This window comes from Mastomys coucha, unplaced genomic scaffold (genome assembly GCF_008632895.1).
Source record: "Mastomys coucha isolate ucsf_1 unplaced genomic scaffold, UCSF_Mcou_1 pScaffold21, whole genome shotgun sequence".
NCBI classification, from domain to species: Eukaryota; Metazoa; Chordata; class Mammalia; order Rodentia; family Muridae; genus Mastomys; species Mastomys coucha.
This window is the reverse complement of record NW_022196904.1, coordinates 161,322,963-161,345,857: the sequence shown is the minus strand read 5'-3', so window position 1 is coordinate 161,345,857 and position 22,895 is coordinate 161,322,963. Positions and strand designations below refer to the sequence as shown.

The window sequence follows — 22,895 nt, the reverse complement described above, 5'->3', positions numbered from 1 at the left end:
CTCTCTCTCTCTCTCTCTCTCTCTCTCTCTCTCTCTCTCTCGTATGTATGTTTCAATAAGAACAGAGACGAGGTAGCTTGGAAGGGGCTGGTGGGGAGGAGAGGACCTTACAGGGAAGGGGATATAAAGTCAAGTGTTATAAAGAAATAACAGGGAAACTAGAGAAGGAAGAGCAAATGGGAAACGGAATGAGAGGGCAGGGAAAGGAGAGAATATGGGGACAGACAACTCACAATAAAGAATTTTAAAAAGCCAGATGCACACCTAATACCACAGAAGCTTTCTAAAATATATGCCTATACAAAATGAATTTAAATGGAGTCACCATATAATGTAGGAGACAATGCCCCAACACGAATCTTCGGCCACCACATAAAACCATTTTGCCTAGAATGAGTTAAGTCTTGGTGAATTGTTGGCCAAAGGGGTTCCATAGGCTACCCCCACCCTGACCCCGCAACATCACAAACTGTTGCTTAAGGCAATCGGTTATTCTCCACCTCCTTATCGTAAGGCACTACCACTGAAGGCATAGCTTCGTTATGTCACTGAACATACGAAATTGAACTGGTGCCCAACGGAAAGTTTCACCCCCTACTGACAAATGCCCATAGTTCTCAATGGTACTTTGCAGTCTACTTAAGGAGAAAAGTAATTATCAAGTTTCATCCAGCAATCTACCCGCCTACATGAGACACCTGTGCAATAGTGGCACAAATGTTATGGAATAACCAACCATTTTTAAAAACTGGATTCATGAGATGGAGCTCATACCTGACACTGCTGAAGCAGCCAAGAACCTAGGGCTAGAGAGGTCATAGGCCTAGGGGAAAATCTGCTATTTTTCTGTTAGAGGAACAGAGCAAGAAAGTGATTCTTTTTTTTTTTAAAGATATATTTATTTATTTTATGTATATGAGTACACTGTAGCTGTACAGATGGTTGTGAGCCTTCATGTGGTTGTTGGGAATTGAGTTTTTTAGGACCTCTGCTCCTTCCAGTGAACCCTGCTCCCTCCAGGTCGTCAGATCTCATTACAGGTGGTTATGAGCCACCATGTGGTTGCTGGGATTTGAACTAGGGACCTTTGGAAGAGCAGTCAGTGCTCTTGCCTGCTGAGCCATCTCACCAGCCCAAGAAAGCAATTCTTAATGACATATGGCTGTACACATAGACCAGAGTGTCACTTAACCCTTACTGGGGAAGGTTCTTCTTATAGTAGATGGGAATTAACAAAGAGGTCCACAACTGGATAAAGTGCAGAGAGGGGGAGAGTTTGGAGCGCTCGGTCCTAAGTGGGATGTCTTCATCAAACCTCTCCCATCAAGACTCAGAGATCCACACAGAAGATAAGGCAAATGATTTTAAGAGGCAGAGGCAGTGGCTGACTCCAAGGAAACTTTCTTCCAGACAACAGTGCTGATAAACACATGAGCCCACAGAGACTGTGAGAGCATGCACAACTGCACAGCTTCAACCCAGGGGTATTGAGCGTCACAAAACCGACACCATGTTTTCTCTGTGTGTTTTTGCTTCGTTTTGATGATCTTTGTCTTATCTACCTTTTCTTTTTTATTTTGTCTGTTTTAATTTTTATGTTTTTTTTTTCCTTTAAAGAAAAAGAGAACCTCCCCCGCCAAAAAAAAAGAAAAAAAGAAAAAACCCAGAAAGCAGATGTGTAGGGAAGTGGGGAAAATCTGAAAGGACTTAGGGGAGGGAAAAGAATACTATCAAAATTCATTATATAAAGTTTTTTAAAAATCCTCCAAATACATCAAGACCTAAAAAATATAAACAAGATTACATGACTAAACTTTTAGATATCAGATAAAACTATCATTTCTGATGTAATTGAATGGACAGATTCTTTCCAGTAATATTTATTATGAGCCATCAAAGCACATGTAAGATGAAATGTCAGCACACTTGAATATTTTAATCAAATAACACTGATTGTAATAATGTGGAAAATATATGTGTATGTGAGGTGTGCACATGTGTATGTGTGTGGAAACTAGAGATCCGTGTCAGGACTCTTCCTCTGAGACAGTCTCAGAGCCCAGAGCTCACCAGCTTGGTTAGGCTGGTGGGCCAGCAGCATCCCAGGATCAGGCTCCCTAGTGGGCCAGCAGCACCCCAGGATCAGGCTCCCTAGTACTGGGATTTACAGCCACTCTTGGCTTTTATATGGATGGGAGCCTGGGGTCTGAACTCTGGTCCTCATCTTGCTCAAAAGTTTTCTCAGCTCTGAAAATATGTGTCAAAAGAGGACAAAACAGAAAAGAAGTAAGGAATTTCAGGTTAATTTTTGATGCAGGGACATGGGGGTGTATGTTTGGTTTGGTGAGAAAGTCTCCTTTGGAGAAAGAGGAGGCAGCACTGAGAAGATGAAGGTGAAGCAAACATAACCCCTTCCATGATACGGAAAGTCTAGATTAATACCCTAAGTTGTCAAATACCGGCTCGCCTCAATTGTCAACAGTGATAGACTGGTGTATACTCATGTTCATTTAAGAACTCAGAACGCTCACAACACATTTTGTGGTCACACATGTGGTTTTGAAAAATAGTTTATTCAAAGTTATGAACAATGTCAAGAACACATTTAGCCACTTAGTTACCATTTTAAGGATAGTGTACAGATTCATAGAGTTAACATTGTGGTTTCCAGAGAGATGACATAGATTCTGCTTTTACATTCCTCTACAGTAAGACTGTGACAAATTAATGAAATAATTTATCCGCTATAGTCATATAACCCTATTCGGTGGTTCCTGGACTCTTTGATCATAGATCCCTCCAGCTATTGTATACAATAGGTTTTCTCAATTGGAAGTTAAAAGCTAACCCTCTCAGAAATGGTCATATTATACTCCACTAATGTTCTGTTACTGTCTTTTACCGTTTTAAGTTTTAAAACATGTAAGTTTTAAGCCTATAACAATGTAGTAGAAATTGCTGTTGTCTAAATAAGTAAAACTATTCCTTTAATGGCTTAAAATATCACTACATGGTTGAATACAAATTTTACTACTTTAATAACAGTGAAACACAAAAGAAGTTTAAGGGACAACCTTGTAACCAGCAGTTATATGTAAAATTCTGCAGTACAGACTAAATACAGAGGAATAAGGGTGTAGGTGTATAGATGTCAGAGAACATAGAAACAAAGCTTAGAGAGTAGGAGATCCATTATGGATATGTTGGTCAAAAGAACCAAAGAAGGGGCAGAAATTAATCTATTCTGCTGTGAGCATTGCTGCTGTGAAGCCAAGCAGGATGTGTGCATAAGGAAAGGGAGCAGCAGAGACAGTCCATCCAAGTAGACACATGCCTCCAAAGCCATGGCTCTTGGAAATCAATGAGAAGGACACAGTGCGCCATAAACATAGGCGGTAACCAGCTATTGAAATTTTGAGGTTAGTTTAGTGTCTCTCTAGTAAGAGGACTTCAGACTGCATCAGGAGATCCCATTCTATTGTCTATCCTGGTCAGTTCTTTTTTTTTTTTTTTATGATAGAAGTTTTTTTTTATTAGCTATTTTCTTTATTTATATGTAAATTTCTCCTTTCCCAGTTTCCCTTCCAAAAAACAAAGAAACAAACAAAACCACAAAAAAAACCCCTGTTGCCTCCCCCCTCCCCATGCCTGCTACCCCACCCTCTCCCACTTATTGGCCCTGGCATTCCCCTACACTGGGGCACAGAACCTTCACAGGGCTGAGGTCCTCAATGAAGGAGTTAGAGAAAGGACCTATGGAACTGAGGGGTTTGCAGCCCCTTAGGACAAACAGCAATATGAACTAACTAGTACCCTCAGAGCTCCCAGGGTCTCAACCACCAACCAAGGATTGCACATGGATAGGTCTGATTGTTCTAGCAGCATGTGTATAGTAGAGGATTGCAAATTCGATCATTAATAGGAGGAGAGGACCTGGTCAGTTCTTACTGAAGACTCTAAATGTGTTAAATATAGTCAACGATTTTAGTCACAGGTGTGAACTAAAATGTCTCTCATTTCCTAATGTAAGCTGGCTTGCGTAAAGTTAAATTGCTGTGTTGAAAAAAATTGGAATTTTAAGAAGGAAACAAGCACAGGTAACATCACTCCACTTCACAAACACAGACTTTCTGTTTCTTTGTCTCCCAGTTATCCTGCCTTTCCCCGCATTTATCCTGTCTGTCTAGGTGTGTAGGCATCTGGAGAGCTACAACGGAAAGGGCTGATCTGAGGGGTGCCTGGGGGCATCTACTGAGGCACTTGGCATTTTATTCTGAGAAACAATGATCCTCCCACTAGCTGGTCTTCCCACTAACTGCTCTAGAACTACAATCTTTTGTTTAGAACCAAGGAAAATTGTGTAGGTGTTTTTTGTTTGTTTTTGTTTTGTTTTTATGAAGGTTTTTTGAAATGGACCCTTTCAAATGCAAAACATGAGCTGTGGTGCGTGCTCTTCTGAAGAGGCCTGTGAGTGTGATTTCATACAGGACTCAAAGCAGAAAAAAGGAAAGGGCAAGGCTGAATCTCTTTTCGCTTCTTTAGTGATGCCCTAAGTCATATATTCATGTGTTTACTGAGCGTGTAGCTGTACAAAAGGAAATAAAAGAATTTTTCCGTATAACGTGCCACATCATCTTAAACCAAGAATGGCCTTCTTTCTCTCTGTTAGCTTTTCTTCAGTTGGAAACATTAGTCAGTCAACCCAGAACCCACAGGCTCTGTGTGGCCTTACACTTTAGAGAGCTTGAACATGATATTGTTACCACTCTCATCCTTTTCTTCCACTAGAGCAAGCTGGTTATCTTTCACTCCTATGTACGTGCCAGGGAGATTCTTGCATTCAAATGAAACAAAGTCAGAGGACTTTTTGTGAAGGACGAAGAAGGCCTGCTCTGGAGGCGAGACGTCACCCTTTTGGAGCTGAGGAAAGAAGAGAGAGGCCAAGGTGTGAATGGGGAGTCCAGAGCTAACATTGCCTTCCTGGGTCAGGATCCATGGGGGACTGATCATTTATAGCTTGATCTTTCTAGCAAGCCCGTATTGAGTCAAGGAGGGAGAAATGAGCAGCGAAGGGAACAGAGAGGCTGTGGGGAAGAGGTAAAAGCGATTCATGGAGAGTTGATACATTTGGATAAGCAGCTTGTCATTGACTGACCAGATCTACTTGCTTAATACTTCACAAGCCTCTTCTCTTTAATTCTCACAGCAAGTTTATATGGAATAATTACCTTGGTCAGCTACTGTGCAACAAACTATCACAAACCATCTGAATTTGTCCCCCTCTTTTTTGCCGAGAACGGCCTTTAATATAGAGAACATGTCTACTAATATATCCAGTAAACCTTGACTTTTCAGTTTAGCCAGAACTCTGTGGATTAGTTAGGCATTCCCACTAGATTGGTTCATTGGCAGTTTAAACACAGACATATTTTATTTTATTTATTTTGTTTTTGTTTTTTGAGACAGGGTTTCTCTGTATAGCCCTGGCTGTCCTGGAACTCACCCTGTAGACCAGGCTGGCCTCGAACTCAGAAATCTGCCTGCCTCTGCCTCCCAAGTGCTGGGATTAAAAGCGTGCGCCACCACTGCCCGGCCACAGACATATTTTAATTAAGTTGATTATTTATTTAAGTTGTTCAATTAAATTAAGCTAATTTAAATACAGATTATTATTTTTATTTATGTTATTTTTAAGAATTTATGTGGCTGTGTGTGGGTGCGTCCAAATAAGTGTAGACACCTATAGAGGCCAGAGGCATCTACTGGCTTGAAGCGGGAGTTACAGGTGTTGTGAGTCACCTAACAATGAATTCCGGGAAGCAAACTCAGATCAGTCAGAATGAGCTCTCAGGTGCTGAGGACCTGTATGGGATTATTATTTTAATCCAATGAGTTTTGTGATAGTTTGCTGCACAATTAGCCCACCAAGGCAATTATTCCATAGAAACTTGCTGTGAGGATTAAAGAGACAGGGCTTGTGAAATATTAGGCAAGTGCTTGATATGCCATGGCAGCCCACTGTTATTTTCGAGGCTTTATTTATGCTAGATTTTGCATCATATACACTTGAGAGTGTTCTCCTGAGAAGAATGCTGGCCACTGTGCACTATTTGTGTCCATGTCTTATGTGGCTGGATTGCTTTGAAATTTTATATATTTATAGAAACCATTTCCTTTGTTCTCCCATGTCCTTCCTCTTCCCTCTGGCCTCTTTGTTCTTTACATGATTGGAATTTTTTGTCATGGCTGAGGTACACCTGCTGTTTGCTGATCGAGAATGGGTGAGATGTAGAGTGGATTGCTGTCCCAAGCTGCTGATGTATGGGCGTGTTTGCTGCCCTCCCCTCCAGTGATTCTGTGTCGTTGCCGGAGACCAGACTTGTAGTAACAAGGCTACACACGTCACACTTCTCTCCCTTTCCTTAGAAGTGACTGACTGTATTTTATTTACACAGCATGTACTTCTGCCCTCAAAGTTGCCCTAACATCTAAATGCACATAAACAGGTAGAACCAAATGTGGCTGGTCGATAATCCTATTTCCGTTACCTCCACAGAGTAGTCCTTGTCATTAGCATGCAGCCAGATGTCTGTGTCTTTGATAGGACTCATGTTCACCATCAGCTTCTTCCCATCCACACCATCGCCTTAAAATGAAGATTATGAGGTGAGGTGATACAGCTGCCACTAGGCCACATTTGACCCCTCTATTAGACAGAGACAATAGACACTTCAAAACTCCTGTTGTGGGACTTAGAGAGATGCTCCCTTCGTTATGAGCACTTGATGCCCTTACAAGGGGACCTGCATCCAATTCCCAGAGCCTGTAGAGTGGCTCACAGCTACAGGGCGTCCAGTGCTTTCTAGCTTTCTCCAGCACTATATGTATCTCAAGCACTTACATACATGCAAGCAAAACATTCATACCCATAAAATAAAAATAAATTTTTTTTTTTTTAAAAAATCTGTTGCTCCAAAAAAATCATCTGTGGCACACGATTAATACAATTTTACCTATCAATTAAAAGTAAAAAGAAATTACAAATCAAAAAACCTAAGCCCTATAACTCATCTTAATTTAACTTAACCCAAAAAACCTCAGTTGCAAATGAAAATAGCTCATTAATCCGTTTAAAAGTATTTGCACCCAAATATCAAGTAGATAGTCCCCCGTCCTTCCTCCCTTCCTTCTTTCCTTCCTTCATTCCTTCCTTTCTTCCTTCCTTTTTATTTCTTCCCCCAAGATAGGGTTTCTCTGTATAGCCCTATCTGTCCTGAAGCTCACTCTGTAGATCATGCTGGCTTTGAACTCAGAGATCTGCTTGCCTCTGCCTCCTGGGTGCTGGGATTAAAAGTGTGTATCACCAAGCCCAGTCCAAGAGTCTTTCTAAATCTTTCTGAGAAGAGGTTTAAGTTTTTACTTGTTGTTGTTCTGATCTTTTGTAATTTAACTGATGCCAGTGGATACTGCTTTGGTCCTCAGTTTCCCTTTGTTCATGGGAAGCCGTGGTCCTCTAATACACGATAATAGAGCATTTCCCCTTCTGCCTTCTCATGGCTCAGTGTTGCTCTCAGAGTAAGTTCTGACCAACTGAAGATAAGCAGACGTGGGGTACGCAACTCCTAGTTGTGCCCTGAAGGGGAAACCATATGCAATCACTCGCCTTCCTCTCTCTGATTGGGCATAGTGGTGAGCCATTCCATGTGATGGAATTATGTAGAAGGAACTGCTTCTGGACTACCTTTGAGCGGAATATTTTTGTGTCATGGCTGAGATGGGCTGTCCTATTATAAGTGCAGCTAAGCCTTTATCCTACTAATCCAAAAGTAGACGAAGTGGAATAATGCTCTGAGAAGCTAAGATTTTACAGCGAGTGTGGAGTTGAAGATAACCTTTTGAACCTCTTTTTCATGATAATCACAGGCTACTTCAGATTCATCTTTGTTCTAGACAAGAATGCAAACACCACCCCCTCTCCCTACCTCCACATTACCTGATTGATTTGCAGGAAAGGAAGACTCATAGTAACGTAATAGCACCTGGTCTGAAAGACAACATTGGGTATCACTAGGTGAGAGATAAATGTATCAAAAGGTTTCAGTCCTCGGGCGGGGAACACAAACATCCTTTTCCGGGTGGGGAACACAAACATCCTCTTCTTTTGTTATGTACCAAAAAAAGCAGAACTTTGGTAACTCTTAGAAAGATCTCAAAATATATTGTGCTCTGATGAATTCTCCAATATACAGGAGATATTGTTTATGACAAAGGGATATTCTTTGTCAAAAGACTATGCTTTGGTGACACTGGAAAGGTGGACAGGTCTTATTATTCAGCATTAGTAAATACATGTGGTCCCTCTTTCTGTATTTCTCAGTAGGTATTTCTCAATGTCTGTATTATTGCCTGAAGAATGTGTCTACACTGAATCCTTCTTGACATGGGAAGGACTAGAATTACCAAAGATGTTGAAACTCACTGCTGTTGAATATCTCAGTTAATCTAGTGTTGATAACTTGGTAGATTTTTTTTTAAACCTTATCAGTCATTAATACTAAGTATGGATGTGAGAAAATACTGTACCTTTTTCTTGGTCTTTTCCAGAATCTTCAACATTGATCACATAACATCCATTCTCCAAAACAAAACTAACAGATTGGTCGTTGTATGTGCTCAGGGAGGCACAAGATTCTGTTAAAAGTGAAGTTCCTGTCATTAAGAATAAAAAAACAAACAATTCTATGAAGAACCATTCTCTTGGCTATTTATATGAATTATTTCCTCTGAAGAGTTTTAGTTTTTAGTGTGAGCTAGCCTTGGTCATTGTAACATAGGCCAAAGCTATGTACATTGCTGATCTTCCACCACAGTGGGGTTAAAGGTGTTACCTTCCTGCACAGTGGGGTGAGGACAAGGAGGAGAGCTCCCCTTCTCACCTTCTTACAGTCTAGGGGACAGCAGAGAAGAATGATCATGTTTTGAAAGACATAGGTGAAATGTATGCTCCTTTATAAAGCATGGTCACTAACAGATTTCCAACACGCTAGGGCAGTGGTTCTCAACCTGTGGGTCTTAAATGATCCTTTTACATATTGCATATCAGAAGTCTTACATTTCAGATATTTGCATTAGGACTCATAACAGTAGCAAAATTACAGTTATGATGTAGCAACAAGAGTAAGTTTGTTGTTGGGGTCCCTACAGCACGCTGAACTAAATTAAAGGGCTACAGCACTTAGGAAGGTTAAGAGCCACTGGTCTAGGGGGGTGCAAATGTAAGTTAGTTCTGCTTTTGCCTGGACAATCAAGACACATACAGAGTACATGGTAACATTTTAAAAGCATATATGGGTAAACTGAAGCAGACCTGGACCCATCTGAGGATACTTACGTTAAAATTTACCTTATCTTCTGCATGTTATTGAACTTTGCAAAGAAATAATATACAAATTAGAAAGAATTTGCATGTGAAATCTAAGCCAAAGTAATTTAAACCCAGTTTGTGAGAAACATGAATATTGAATAAAAAGTTAATATATCTATATTAAACATATACTAAATACACATACTAGAAATATACCATACATAAAATACATTCTAAGTTGTTTTATATAATATCACATATAAAAATAATATACATTAAAACGGCAATATGTGATTCTGAATCAAGCTTCCTTAATGATGGAGTTGTTTATTAATTAATTACTTAATTTGGCCTTTTGTCTGTCTGTCTTTGAGACAGTTTCTCCTTATCCAACTTTGACTGTTCTGGGACTCACTGTGTAGACCAGGCAGACCTGAACCCAAGGAATTCGCCTACCTCCCCAATGCTGGGATTTAGATCACATGCCACTAGGAACAGCCCTCACTTTGAATTTTTCCCACATTGATAGAGACTAGGGGCAGAACCTGGCACATGAGGCAAATGTTCTACCACTGAACTACACTCCCTGGGTTCTCTTCACTTCTTGATAATCACCATTTTACTTAGAACTCAGCAAAAATGGTAAAAACTTAAAACTATTCTTCAAGCCACATCATATTAAAATTGTATTTTAAAAAATAGTTCCTTTATTTTCTTTCAGAGTGAACATTTTGAAATTTGGGGACTGGTGCTTTTTTTTTTTTTCCTCCTCTCTCAAAGGAAAATACTTTTATCAGGACCGAAGAAGACATGATCCTAACCTATAGCAAGTATTTCAAAATACCAATGGAATGCTAACCATAGATTGAATAGGCACAGCTGAACCACACCCAGTTTGCATACCACTGAACTGGCACACAAGCAGGAAACAAACGTTTCTGATACAACACTCCTGAGTCTGCTCTGTAGAGTAGCACTTGGCAACGCCCCATGTCCTATCTCCCACGTCGCCCCGCACGTCCCCTATGACCAGTCATACCTTGGATACTCAGTGTGTCCACTGACTTAGCAAATGCTTGGATACTGCCAAGCAGGGATCTCTTCCTAGAATTCTGTGGATAGGAACCGAAGCTCTCTTTATGCTTGCTACCTACAAGACAGCAATGGGGCATGGGATGAGCATCAGTCTTCATTCTGCAAAAATGCCATCCTTTGTGAGGGCCAGCATGGTGATGGCGGTAAGTGATCCCAGGGCTGTGGTCACCCAATGGTCTAATGGGATCAGTTCCTCCTTAATGATGAGGTAAAGTGAAGACCAGTCGAACTCCAGCAGAGCACATCAAAGGGAGAAACAAACAAACAAACAAAAAACTTTTTTGGCTGCCGCCAAAAGCAGTCACAGTGAACCATTTCATTGTTTCCTCTATGTTACAGAATATCATTCCACATGATTACATATTTACACATACTCTTGGGTCTTCTGTTTTGACCCACCAGTGTATCCTTTTCTAAAATGGATTCTAGAGTAGACTTTTAGATTATTTATTTCAAAATTCTAAAAATAGAAAAACCCTTTCTGAAATGGCCAGCACATTATCATCTGTATTCTTTTCTGCAAGGAGAACAGTTGTACACACACACACACACACACACACACACACACACACGGAAAGTAAAAGCAAATAGATGCCCACCAGTCTGTCCAGGAATGTACTTACTCGATTTTAGTGAATATCTTTTCGAGGGCTCTTTCACAAAATAACCAGTCTCCTTTCTTATGGTGAGGCCAGACCGGAGCCTCATGCAGTAGACATGGCAGATTTCTTTGGCCTTCTGTTGGGATCCTAACAGCAGGAAAAAAAGAGGTAGATTTATGTAGGTCATATCCTACAGTATATACAGAGCCTCCAACAGAGGCTGGAGTAGCACTACTTAATTAAAAAGTAACTTCATTAATAGCAAGCCATAGGTAGGATATGCAAAGTGAAATAAAGTCTTTTCTCCTTACTGTGACCAAGTCTTTGACAAGAAGCAACTTAAAGGAGAAAGGGATTAGTTTTGCTTTTGTCTCAGGTCCTTTACGGAGAGAAGGTGTGTCTTTGTATTCTTCTTAGTTAGTTCTGGACCCAGCCCATGGGACGTCGCAGCTGCCCATTTTCAGGGTGGATCTAAGCTAATCCTTTCCAGAGAATGTTGTCATAGACACATACCTAAAGACATACCTCATGAATGCCCTATGTGGTTCTGAATTCAATCAAGTTGACATTTAAAATTAGCCACTGCAGACCTTGGGATTTAATAGACAATATGCTGGAGTTGCGTTTTCCTGCCACGTGGTTATTGAAGCACTGTAGGTCTTTAGAAACTGTTTTTTTCATAATTCCATTTGAGGGAGCGTAGCTCTACATTCAGTATGGACCAGTCTTTGCCTAACTGAGGGGGCATGTTACCATCCACAGGAGATGTCTGCTCATCTAGAATAAACTTTTCATAATTTTTGGAGGATGGCTGTAAACCATAAAGGTTTATTGATACTAAAAAAATTGCCATTAACCACATAGCAACACGAGGCCAAACACTCTGTTAATTACTTTCATGTGCCTTTTAACTTAGCCATTCATGATAATCTTGCCAAGTGTTATCTTAGTTTTATAATGATAATGTGAGGAGGTTTTTAGGACTCATAACACTGCCCAAAGTTACGTGGCTTGTGAGTTGTACTAAGAAGTGTGTTACAGTTACATGTCCCCACTGAGTCAGACTCCCAACCTACTGACCCTGTTTGGGAGACTGTGAAAACTTTGGGGCCTTGCTGATAGATATAGAACACAGGGGCCTGTCTCAGATCATAGCCTGGTCCTTCAGTCTCCCACTCCTCCTGGGAGGTGCCATGTGAGAAGCCTCTGGAAGCTACGGCGACCATAGACCAAACTGGTCCAGCCACCATCCCTGCCATATCCTAATGGCCTCTACCTTCTAAGCCATGAAACAAAATAAATTTGTCAGCTTTTATGTTGCTTCTGCCTAGTATTTAGCCATAGAGAGGTAAAGTTAAATAATGCAGTATGTTTAATATCAAAGCTACTCATTAGACTCTACTTCCAGCAAAGAAAAGGGCCACTGGCCAGATGTGGTCATGCCTCTAGTCCCAGTACTCAAGAGGCTAAAGCAGGAGGGTTGTGAATTTCCAGATCAGTGTGACCCACATAGTTTTATTTGGTGAGGGAAGAAGTCTGTACTGCAATCTGAGGGACCAGCCAAGTGCAAATTCAGTCAACTGAACTACAAAGGTCAACTAGTTATTCAGTAATTCTCATTTTACTTAGCCCAAGAAAAATTTAAGTCCCATGCAGACAAGCCCATCATGTCTTGGACATCATAAATAGATGATCCAAGGTCAGATGAAGATGAAGGCTAGAACATGTGAACTATAAGATCTCAGTATTCGAAGCAAGCTCTGGCACCAATGCGTACTCCACAAGGCAGTGCCAATAAAGGGCCTCGTTTTCTTGGATTCTTTAGAAGGTGCATTCTTTAGTGGGAGGAAACTTGGGAACACCAAGTCACTTGCCCGGAATTGTTATTTCTGCATACAACATTTTGACATAACTACAAATGAAAGGATCAATTTAACTGTGATTTTTCTGGCCATTCAGAAACCACTGTCAAAATTTTTTTCTTTTAAATCCTGACTGCTAAAGTGTGTGGGTGGTCCAGTGCCTCAGGAAGGGCGGAAGTCGGGATATCACTTTCCTTTTAGGGCATCTGTCACCGTCTAACCTCCTTCCCGTCCACAGAGCTCTGTTACTCTCCTCGGTGTTACTCTTCCAATATAAAAATTATGATGTAAATAGCCATGATTCCTCTCTCTATTGTTGATGTTAAGAGTCTAAGATCCCACAGCCCCGTCTCCCCAGAGGTGCATACCACAGGCATGGATCTACTACATTTAACCTCATTTCTATTCCAAATTTTGCATTTTTAATTGAATAATTGTATTTGGTTTGTTCTTCTTTATTTGTAGCCTGGGTATTTTCACTTGAGGTTTTTTTTTTTTTTTTCGTTTACAGATAGATAATCATTAAATTGACACTCCAAAGATCCTTGATAGACATGCAGGGTGAAAGTGGATCCGTTTGTTGGTTAATCAGGGATGAGGTTTTGAGGATTTGATGCCAGGAGCTGTGAGGGCTGTCAAAATAATAAGGAATAGTTTCAAATAAAAGGAAAATAAAAAGGGAGACAGAAGCACCTTTCCAGGTTTGTGAGGGGAAGGCAAAAGAAGTTCATACTCATCCCCGGCCCCTAACATCTAAGTGGTCACTGTCCTGTGTTGTACCAAATAACAACAGTGACGATGTAAAGTCTGTTTAAGAAAACAACAAGCCCTCTCTTTTTTTTTTCAACTCTTTTTTTTTTTTTTTAAGGACCTGTGGTGTGGAAAGTTTAACCAGAGCAGGAGTCACAGGTGATTGTAAGGCACCATGTGGGTCATGAGAATCGAACTCAGGTCCTCAGAAAGAACAGCAAGGGCTCTAAACTGCTGAGCCATCATCCCAGGCCATTTTTTCAACTCTTATATTCTTGAGAGTTTTTGGTAAGGTAGCTGGTCTTTATGTTGAAATAATAAATATCGGATAATAGATTTAATAGTGTTTAAAGTGAGAATGCTTAAGCTCTTACTTCTTATTTTGCAAGGCGGGACCAAGGCTTTGCCTGTTGTGCTGCTGAACTTCGCTGGGGACATCTTGGAGTACTTCGAATACTTCATTCTAGGTCTCATTTTTCAGGTTTCTGTGGGATTAAAATATAACATTAGTCCAACTATACGAACCTGAAACATCAGAAACAACCTTGGCTATCTCACTATGAAACTCATAGCCATATGGCGGTAAAAAAGAATAAATTTGATTTACTAGTATTCTGACTATACATTTAGCCTAGAATCTAGCCATAGAATCAAGAAATAAAATAATAAAAGCAGAGTGAAATCTGAGGCTGAGTAGTCTTACTGTGTTGAAATCTCAGTACTGTTTTGTTGTAGTACATAGAAGAAAAATAAAGCAGCCACACTGATCTTGTATGATTTTTCACTGTAGGGGGAAAAGAAATAAACATGTAACTCAGAAGCCAAGCAAATGCTCTGTGATGCTAAATTTAAGTCAGTATTAAACAAATGCCAAGCAATGTGTGTGTGCACATTTTACTTTCTAAATATTTTCTCTACTAAAAGGAACCATGACTCCAGATACGGGGCCAGGAAAGTAATAATGACCATAAAACACCTTATGCTTGAAAACATTCAGCAATTAAAAACTAAATGAGTTTGTGTCAAAAGCATACGGGAGCCACCATAGAGGGTTTCCTCGTGTCAGATTTGGCACCAACCGAATATTAAAAAGAGTAATGGCAGTGATCAAGAATAAGCATGGTTTCTCAAGAATAAATGGAGTGAGATTGCCGATTTCCTCTGTTCACTCACAAGTTCGAAGATCAGGGTAACAAAGGACAGACTGTATAGCCCAAGGAGACGGAGTGGAAAATCACTGGGAATAAAGGGGAAAAGAAAGCCAAAACAACGACCACAATCACAAAAACCAAACAAACCCGAAACAACAAAAACAACAGGCTAGCTAAAATTCATGGAGAAACAAAAAGATAAAGTGAAGCAGTCCAGAGCTCCGGCCCAGGCTCCCGCCATTGGTGGAGGATGGGGAGAGGGCTGGGAAGGGTGTTAGGAGAGAGGGAGCAACAATCGGGGGGTCATCCTGGGTGTAGGTGGCCATAAGAATAGAATTGCGCTCGGGAGAAACCCAATGGTTAAAAGCACAGTTCTCACAAGCCTTCAATCTAGGGCAGGAAATTGGTCTGAGGGCGAGTTCCTGTTCACTGCTGCCTGGAGTAAAGAAGCCACACCATCACTCTCCCCGTAACTTAAGAATGCAGTGCCTGGCGGTGGTGGCGCATGCCTTTAATCCCAGCACTTAGGAGGCAGAGGCAGGCAGATTTCTGAGTTCGAGGCCAGCCTGGTCTACAGAGTGAGTTCCAGGACAGCCAAGGCTACACAGAGAAACCCCCGTCTCGAAAAAACAACAACAACAACAACAAACAAACACCCCTGCCCCCCCCCCCAAAAAAAGAGTGCAGTGACCAGAAGCTGTCTTCAAAGGGGGGCTATGGGGCTATTGTTTGAGACTGAGCAACTCTGAGGATCAGAAAATACAGACAGGTGACAAATCAGGACGCTTGGACAAATCAGGATGCCTGGGAAAGCTGCCATAGTAACTGGAGAGGCGACAACCCTGGAAGGGGAGGGTATGAACGATCCAATGAGAAGTTTCAATTACAGAAAGGAGCCTAGGCTGAGGAAGACACAATGATCAGTGCTCCCGTCCTCTGGTGGCGAGGACTACTCAGCTCCTGGGATTGAGGGTGACTGAGGCCTCCATGCACGTAGCTGCAGGTTACTTATAAACCAAGGCAGACTAATTGCTCTTCCATCCAAACGCACTCCGAGATGAACTAGGTGGACTTTGCCACAGTCGCGGACTGAGGTTCTCTGGAGTGAATGAGAACCTGTCCAGCCTAATAGACATCGTTGTGGGATGCCATGACCCCATAAATGCAAAGGAAGAAAACATCTATACTTTTAGAGTCTAGAGTAAACACAGCTCTAATGATGATGATGGGTGCCCTCAACTGGCCTCGCCACGCCAGCCTGCTTAGTGGGAGTAAACTCTAACCCATTGCCCTCCCCTCACAGACCTGGAAAGGCGCTTCGGTCTCTCTTTATTTTCTTTTCATTTAAAATTGTTACTTACTATTTTGATTTTTTAAAATTTTTTTATCCCTTTTCTGTCTAATTTTATCTACTTCTTTTATATTTGAGTTTTAAATCTCATTATCTTCCCCACATCGTTTCAACCTTAACACGTTGTCTTTTTTTTCCTCTTTTTTTTTTTTCTAAAAATTAAAATATAATTACATCATGACTCAGGCCAACAGAACCATCTAATTCTTGATAGCGTCATCAAAAACATATTGGAAAGAAGATAGTTTTTTTTTTTTAATCTGGGAAAGCTGGATATCCACATGTAGAAGAATGAAAGTAGAAACTTATCTTTTATCCTGTACCCCCTCCCCTTCCCCAAAAAACCTCGAACTGCTATCTCTTCTCTTTCCCTCCACGACCGACCATCCTCTCTCTCTCCTTTGTTCAAAAGGATTAAAAATTAACTACTCTATACAAGTTACAACCCTGCTTTGAAGGAAACTAATTTTTCAGAGGCAGGATGATGACTGATCATGACTTAGTAGCACGGATTCAAGTTACCCTAAACAATGCATTCCTAATCGAAAGCTGTTACCTGAAGGTTTTCAGGTAAAGAACAAAGACAATAAATTCAACAACTGCATCAGTTAACAATTTTGAGAAGGTGTGGGAGTGGGGGGGTAGGGTGGGGAGTGGGGGGTGGATTAGAGCTTGGTATTTTGTTTCAAACATTTCAGCCCTTCTTACAGTCAAAGCAAATGGCTAACTTCTTTGAAATAGTAATAATGAATTTCTGAAGATGGTAACTAACATGAGGCAGAGCTTCCTGAAGAAACTGCACCTGTGTTAAATAATCCCACATACTCTTCTCGTTCACCGAGTAAAATATTGTCGTTGTGACAATATCTATGATCAAGAGCCAAAATCTATCTCTGGCTGTCTTAGCTTTTTGTGTAAACAGCCATTTCTTTTAATAGTGACATCTGATTTGACACTCTCAGAATGGACTGTTTGTGCTTAGCGCAAAGCTAAGAAGCTGTAAGCATTCAAAACCTACCAGAGAGATTTCTTCCTTTTTCTGTGCCTTCTGTTGGTTGAATGTGTTATGAGTAATGCAGTTATTGAATGCATTGGCTTATGATTGCCTTTGCTCTTTGCCTGCAAACTTTCATATAATGGCTTTCGCTTAGGAATGTATCATTTAGGGTAACTTGAATCCGTGCTACTAAGCCACAAGGTCATCATCATCACTGGATCAGAATAAACGATTTCCTTTAAAGCAGAGTTGTAACTTTTAGGAGTCGTTAATTTTTAACCCTTCTGCGTGGGAAAATGGGGTTAGGTAATCATATAAAGGCCAGATTTTCAGTTGGGCAGGAAACAGTATAATAATAGCCTGCCTGTACCAGGAGGAATTGAGGCCCCTTGCCCACTGTGAACACTTGAGCTTCTGATCTGCTTCAAAAAGGAAACAGTTTAAATAATAGCCTGCCTATACAAGAAGGAATTGAGGCCCCTTGCCCACTGTGAACACGGAGCTTCTGAGTTGCTTCAAAAACAGTGCTGATTTTTGTTTTCTCTTTCACCCCAGGGTGCATGTGTCCTAGAAACAATGTTTTTCAAGTCATTAAAATAGCCTTTTAAGTAAATCTGTGTGTTGCAGTCGATAGCCTATCTCCTTAGAGACTCGGAGTTCACACATATTAACATAGTAGCCAGTAGTCCCTCCTTGAGGAGCTGCAGCTGTCTTTGCTTTTCTCTATTTTCAGTAATTATTTGATCTCATAACCTTCCCTTCCCTTCCGTCCTCCCATGGACTATCTTGAGCAAATGCATATTAAAGGACCATTAGCCTGCATGGTTGAACAGATAAGAAACTAAGGAATGAGCATTAAGGACAGACTCATCGACCCAGAATGTCAGAGTCGTTATCAGAAGTGCAAAACTAAAAGTATAATCCAGAACTAGATTAAAATCCCATTCTGATAAACAAGCCACTTTCTCCCATAACAAGCCTTTTCTGTCTTTATAACAGGATCATTTGAGAGCCAATAGATGCCTCTGTTGGTTCTCCTCAATAACAGAGAGCAACCCTTGTAGATTTTGTAGATTGATGTGGCACTCACCTCAATAGTGACAGGTACTAGCTGGTCTTGAATGATGATGTACTTTCCTGCAGAGAGTCCTGGTGGATAGCTAATGCAGTCACGCTTCAGTTCTATTTATATGGTAGCTCAGATTAAATAACGACAGTGAGGTGACAGAAGCTGAAGAAGTTATGCAAATGGAGCGATCTGAATGGAATGTGTGGGTGTGTAGCTTTTCCCTGGAGGCAGATTCCCAACAGAGCAGTCCTTTCAGTGATATACTTAATTACTGTCTTTTAAATGTAATCTTTAAAACTGATGCTCAGGGATGCCTTTTCCGGAATATAGAATATCTAAGAAAACAGAGCAGATCGTCTCTGTAGAAAGTTGGTTTTGTTTTTGTTCTCAGGTAAATATTTTTCTGATTGTACAAAGGATATATGTGTGCCCTTAGAAAATATGTAAATGTCTAGAAAGTACCTATGCTACCAATTTTTTTCTTTCCTCAATGGGGATATGTCACATATGTATCGATTTCTGATTGGAAAGTGGAATCCTACTGCAAATGTTTCATGAGCCACCGTTTTCATTCTCTAAAATTAACACTGTATCTTGAGTGCTTTCTGGTTTCAATCCTGTAAGTTAAAATAAACCAGTCCCTTCGTGCTCAACACTTGGCCCTTCCTAGGCTTTCTTTTCTGCTTCCTTAACGTTAGCATTCCAGCCGAAGGGGGTGTGGTGCATGCGCACGATTCTTAGAAAATGTTAAAGTTCGTTGACAACATTAATTTTATAATAGTGCAATTTACCTCTGGATCAAGAGGTGCATGCACCTCGTGATTGAATAGTTATTTCCACGTGACTTTCAAAAGTGTATGTTGGTTTGTAGTTGGTCAACAGTCTCTATGAGTTTTCTTCCTGCTCCCAGTCCCCCGTCCCTGCCCAGAGGCTGCAATAGCTTTTGTTATCTTTGACACACTTTATCTTTCGGAAGCATAGAAATGTTTTGTGGACACTGCTCCGAGTGTTGGTGTCTTGGGTTGAATAAAAAGGAGAGAGTGAGCTGAACACCAGCTTTCATAGCTTTCTGCTTGCTGCCTGAGACTACCATGTGACCAGCTCTATCTGGTGCTGCCGTACATTCTCAGCCGTGATGGGCTGTACCACCTGACCTGTGAGCTGGAATGAACCCTATCTTCCTATGTTGCTTTCATCAGATATTTTATCACAATAATGAAATACAGTCTCTAAGTTAAGAAAGTAACCCTGTCAGCAATGTTTATTGAAACATTGTCCTTTGGTGCTATTTATTGGATTTTTCAGGGAAATTTTAATTTCTAAATTTCATGTAGAAATATCTAATTTCTAAATATCATATGGAAATAGTCAGTACTTTCATTTAAAAATTGTGGGTTTTGTATCTCCCCTTAGGCTATCTTTCACATCTATGACTAAAAGAACATTTGATTCTGCTATTTTCTAATATTTAGTTATTTAATATTTTATACTTGAATTTTTGATTGATTCATGATTATTATTAGCATATAAATGTAAGTTGTGGTGAGGTATGGTGACACACACCTTTAATCCATGTACCCTGGAAGCAGAAGCCAATATATCTTTGTGATTTTGAGACCAGCCTCAAAATATATGTATGTATATATGTATGTATGTATGCATGTATGTATATGTGTATATGTATACATACATACTTTTATATATATACATACATATGTATATATGTATGTATGTATGTTGATGTTTTCAGCTGCTTGTTCCAGTTACATTTGCAATCCAGTTTAGACAAAGTAAAACTTTAGTATTTATGTTGGGAGCAGTGCGCAGAGGACTGTGAATAGAGTAAGGAGCACTGATATTGAGAAACTTCTAAAATTTATTTATTTTATTTTTCGAAGCAAGGGTCTCACTATGTAGCCCTGGCTGGCCTGGAATTCTCCATGTAGACTAGGTTGGTCTTGAACTCACAAGGATTCATCTACCTCTGCCTCCAACTGCGGAGATCAAAGTGCATACCACCATGCCTGGCTGATATAGCAGGAAGCTTTTAAAGTGTTAAGAAACAGTCAATGTGCTTGTCTGACTCTGTAAAGTACCATCCGAAGGAAAAGAGAGTAAAGAAGACCAGTTTGATGGCCAATGAAAATACTCCAGATAAAATACAGTGAGGAAAGAGTTGAGGTCATGTTTGTAGGATCAGTACAGTACATGTACATGAGGTTGAGTGTGGGCCATCCGCACACTTCACAAAGCTCTTGGGTGTCAGCATGAGAAACTTCCATAGTTCCAAGTCTCAAACGAAAAAAGTGTGAGCTGCAATCTTTTCCAAAGTACGAATGTGTTATGGTGGCTTCTTTGGCCGCCATAGGAAGTTACGTTAAACAAGTAGTGCATTGGCATTTTAGGTCAGGGACTATGGAGCATGAGCCTGTGGAATACCATGTGAGAATGTTCTTTTCAGTTTGGACTATTATCTACATCCGGTTAACTAGGAAATCCTTTATAGAGACACCCCTGTCCTCTTAGGTGCCAGGCTAATACCCCTGTCCTCTTAGGTGCCAGGCAGTTCTCTTCGCTAATCAAAGCTGTTGATGTGTCATCAGAATGTTGGTTTGGCTGCTGCCTTTCTTTTCTTAGTGAGAATCTTTGAAACCTTTGTGAAGCAGATCGACTTCCTGTAACCAATACTGTTCAAATGCAAGGTTCTTAAGAAAACTTTTATTTAAACATGCAAACTCAGCTTTGAAAAGTTGGATAATAGCGAAAAGAGGAAATTCAACCTCTGACCCTAAAGAAAGTAATTAAATGGTTTGGAAATCATTACAAGGAAATCTAACTTCCCTGAAGTCTCTTAAGGTCATAGCAGTGATAGGCTTGTGTCTGTGTACAGAGGGCTGTCTAATGATGGAATGATAATGTCAATAATAAGTCAAACAGTTGTTACTAGGCTAGGTGCTGGGGCAGCAGTGGTGAGCCAGTGAAAATTCTGCCTTCTGAAGTTTACTCCACATTGGGAGCTGTTGAGTAATATTCAGGCAAATACAATTTTCCCGAACACTGACGTCAGGAACCTAGAGCAAAGCAGGTGCTGAGGAAGGACAGCCCCAATGTAATGTCAAAGGTCCTTCCACAAGGTGCAAGGAATTTGGGGGTGGGGCAGAAACACCTTCTGGGCAAAGAGCACTCCAGGGTAAGGGTTCAATTCAAGCCAGGGCCTAATCTGCTTAAAGAACAGGGGTGGCCTGGTTGAACCACAATAGGCTGTCAGGAACATAGTAGGTGAGGTTAAGATGGTGGAGAGCAGGAGGCATGTTTGGTTGGCCTCAAGAAGCCAAAGGAAGAAGCTTGGCCTCAACTTAAAAGACAGGATGAGCCAAAGAAAGGTTGTGAGCAATATGGATGTGATTTGGCTTTGTTTTTTGTTTTTTCCATTTCTTTTTCTTACTTTGCTCCCTCTCTCCCTCTGTCCCTTCCTTCCTTCCCTCCCTCTTTTCTTTCCTATCACCTCTCCTCTTCTAGGCGGAAATTCACGTATCCCAGACTTTGATACAAGTCATTGAGTAGAGGACTTTTTAAAATTACATTTATTTGTTATTCCTGTGCCATGAATAATCAATCATAGGACAACTGGCAAGGGCCGCTGCTCTCCTCGACTCCAGGGCTTCCAAGCATCAAACTTAGGTTATCAGGTTTAGTAGGAAGCACCTTTATCCACTGCACCTACCTCCTTAATGACTCAGTCTGGGTCTTCTGACCCTCCTGACTCTATCTCACAAGTGCTAGAAGCACAGGCCTCCATTACGCCTAATTTCTGGGATGCTGAGGATTGAACGCAGGACTTTGCTCATGCCAAGCAAACATTCTACCAACTGAGCTCTGTGTCCTGGCCTTTCTTTTTTTTTTTTTTTTTTAAAAAAACTATGGTTGCCATACAAGAAACATCTGAAGGTCAAGAAGAAAGGTGAGCAAGGAGTTTACAATAGGTCAGAGTCTTTAAAGATAGATATATCTATTGTTTTAAAAACGTTTGTGTACTGTACGAGCCTGTATGAATTTATGCATAGCGTGCATGTCTGTGTGTGAGTGTGTGCCTGCGCAGGCTAAAGAGGGTCTCAGATCCCTGGAACTGGGTTTACCAGTGGTTGTGAGTTGCCATATGTGGGTTCTGGCAGCTAAACCCAGGTCCTTTGCAAGAACAGTGTGCACTCTTAACTGCTGAGTCAACTCTAGCCCACAGGACACTGCTGAATGAGGACAGTGTTGGGGACTGCAGCAGCACAGCTTTGGCCGTCCGTCTTATGCGAGCCAGGGGCTTTTCCACTAGCTGTTTAGATATGATTACCTCCCTTTTAGCAGTGAATAAACAGTAGCTCACCTCTTGCCAGAGGGATGATCTAGCAGAGGCGACGCCGATCATTTTAAGTGAAGCCAGATCTGATAACAAGCTCTTTCCCTGAAGGCATGAGGGACGTTGATAGAATGGGGTGATGTTGAGTTCCAGGACCTCAAGTTCCAGTTGACTATTTTGCCAAGCCTTTATGGTCCAACATAGAAAGATTCCTGAATCTGTGATGGGATCTCAAGGACATATTTCTAGCTCATAGAAGGAGGCAGTGTCCCCAGATGATCCACTTTGTTTCTACAGCTGTGATAA

At 40.9% G+C, this 22,895-nt stretch overlaps 1 protein-coding gene across 5 annotated transcripts in view; it reads right to left on the bottom strand.

Annotated features, from left to right (window-relative positions):
* Window positions 1–4,106: 4,106 nt before the first annotated feature.
* The window catches only part of Il33 (interleukin 33), a 36,126-nt gene continuing 17,337 nt past the window's right edge, over window positions 4,107–22,895 (bottom strand). For 2 of the 5 annotated variants that reach the window (XM_031390071.1, XM_031390073.1), the window contains 7 exons: window positions 14,048–14,158; window positions 11,083–11,208; window positions 10,404–10,514; window positions 8,584–8,709; window positions 7,994–8,044; window positions 6,549–6,646; window positions 4,107–4,920 (listed from right to left, as the gene is read on the bottom strand). In XM_031390071.1, the coding sequence (XP_031245931.1) occupies window positions 4,729–4,920; window positions 6,549–6,646; window positions 7,994–8,044; window positions 8,584–8,709; window positions 10,404–10,514; window positions 11,083–11,208; window positions 14,048–14,147 (804 nt within the window). In that variant the 5' untranslated portion in view covers window positions 14,148–14,158 and the 3' untranslated portion in view covers window positions 4,107–4,728. Of the gene's footprint in view, window positions 4,921–6,548; window positions 6,647–7,993; window positions 8,045–8,583; window positions 8,710–10,403; window positions 10,515–11,082; window positions 11,209–14,047; window positions 14,159–14,376; window positions 14,438–18,262; window positions 18,605–22,895 lie in introns of those variants that run through there. The other 3 variants (XM_031390072.1, XM_031390074.1, XM_031390076.1) reach the window with 3 other exon arrangements.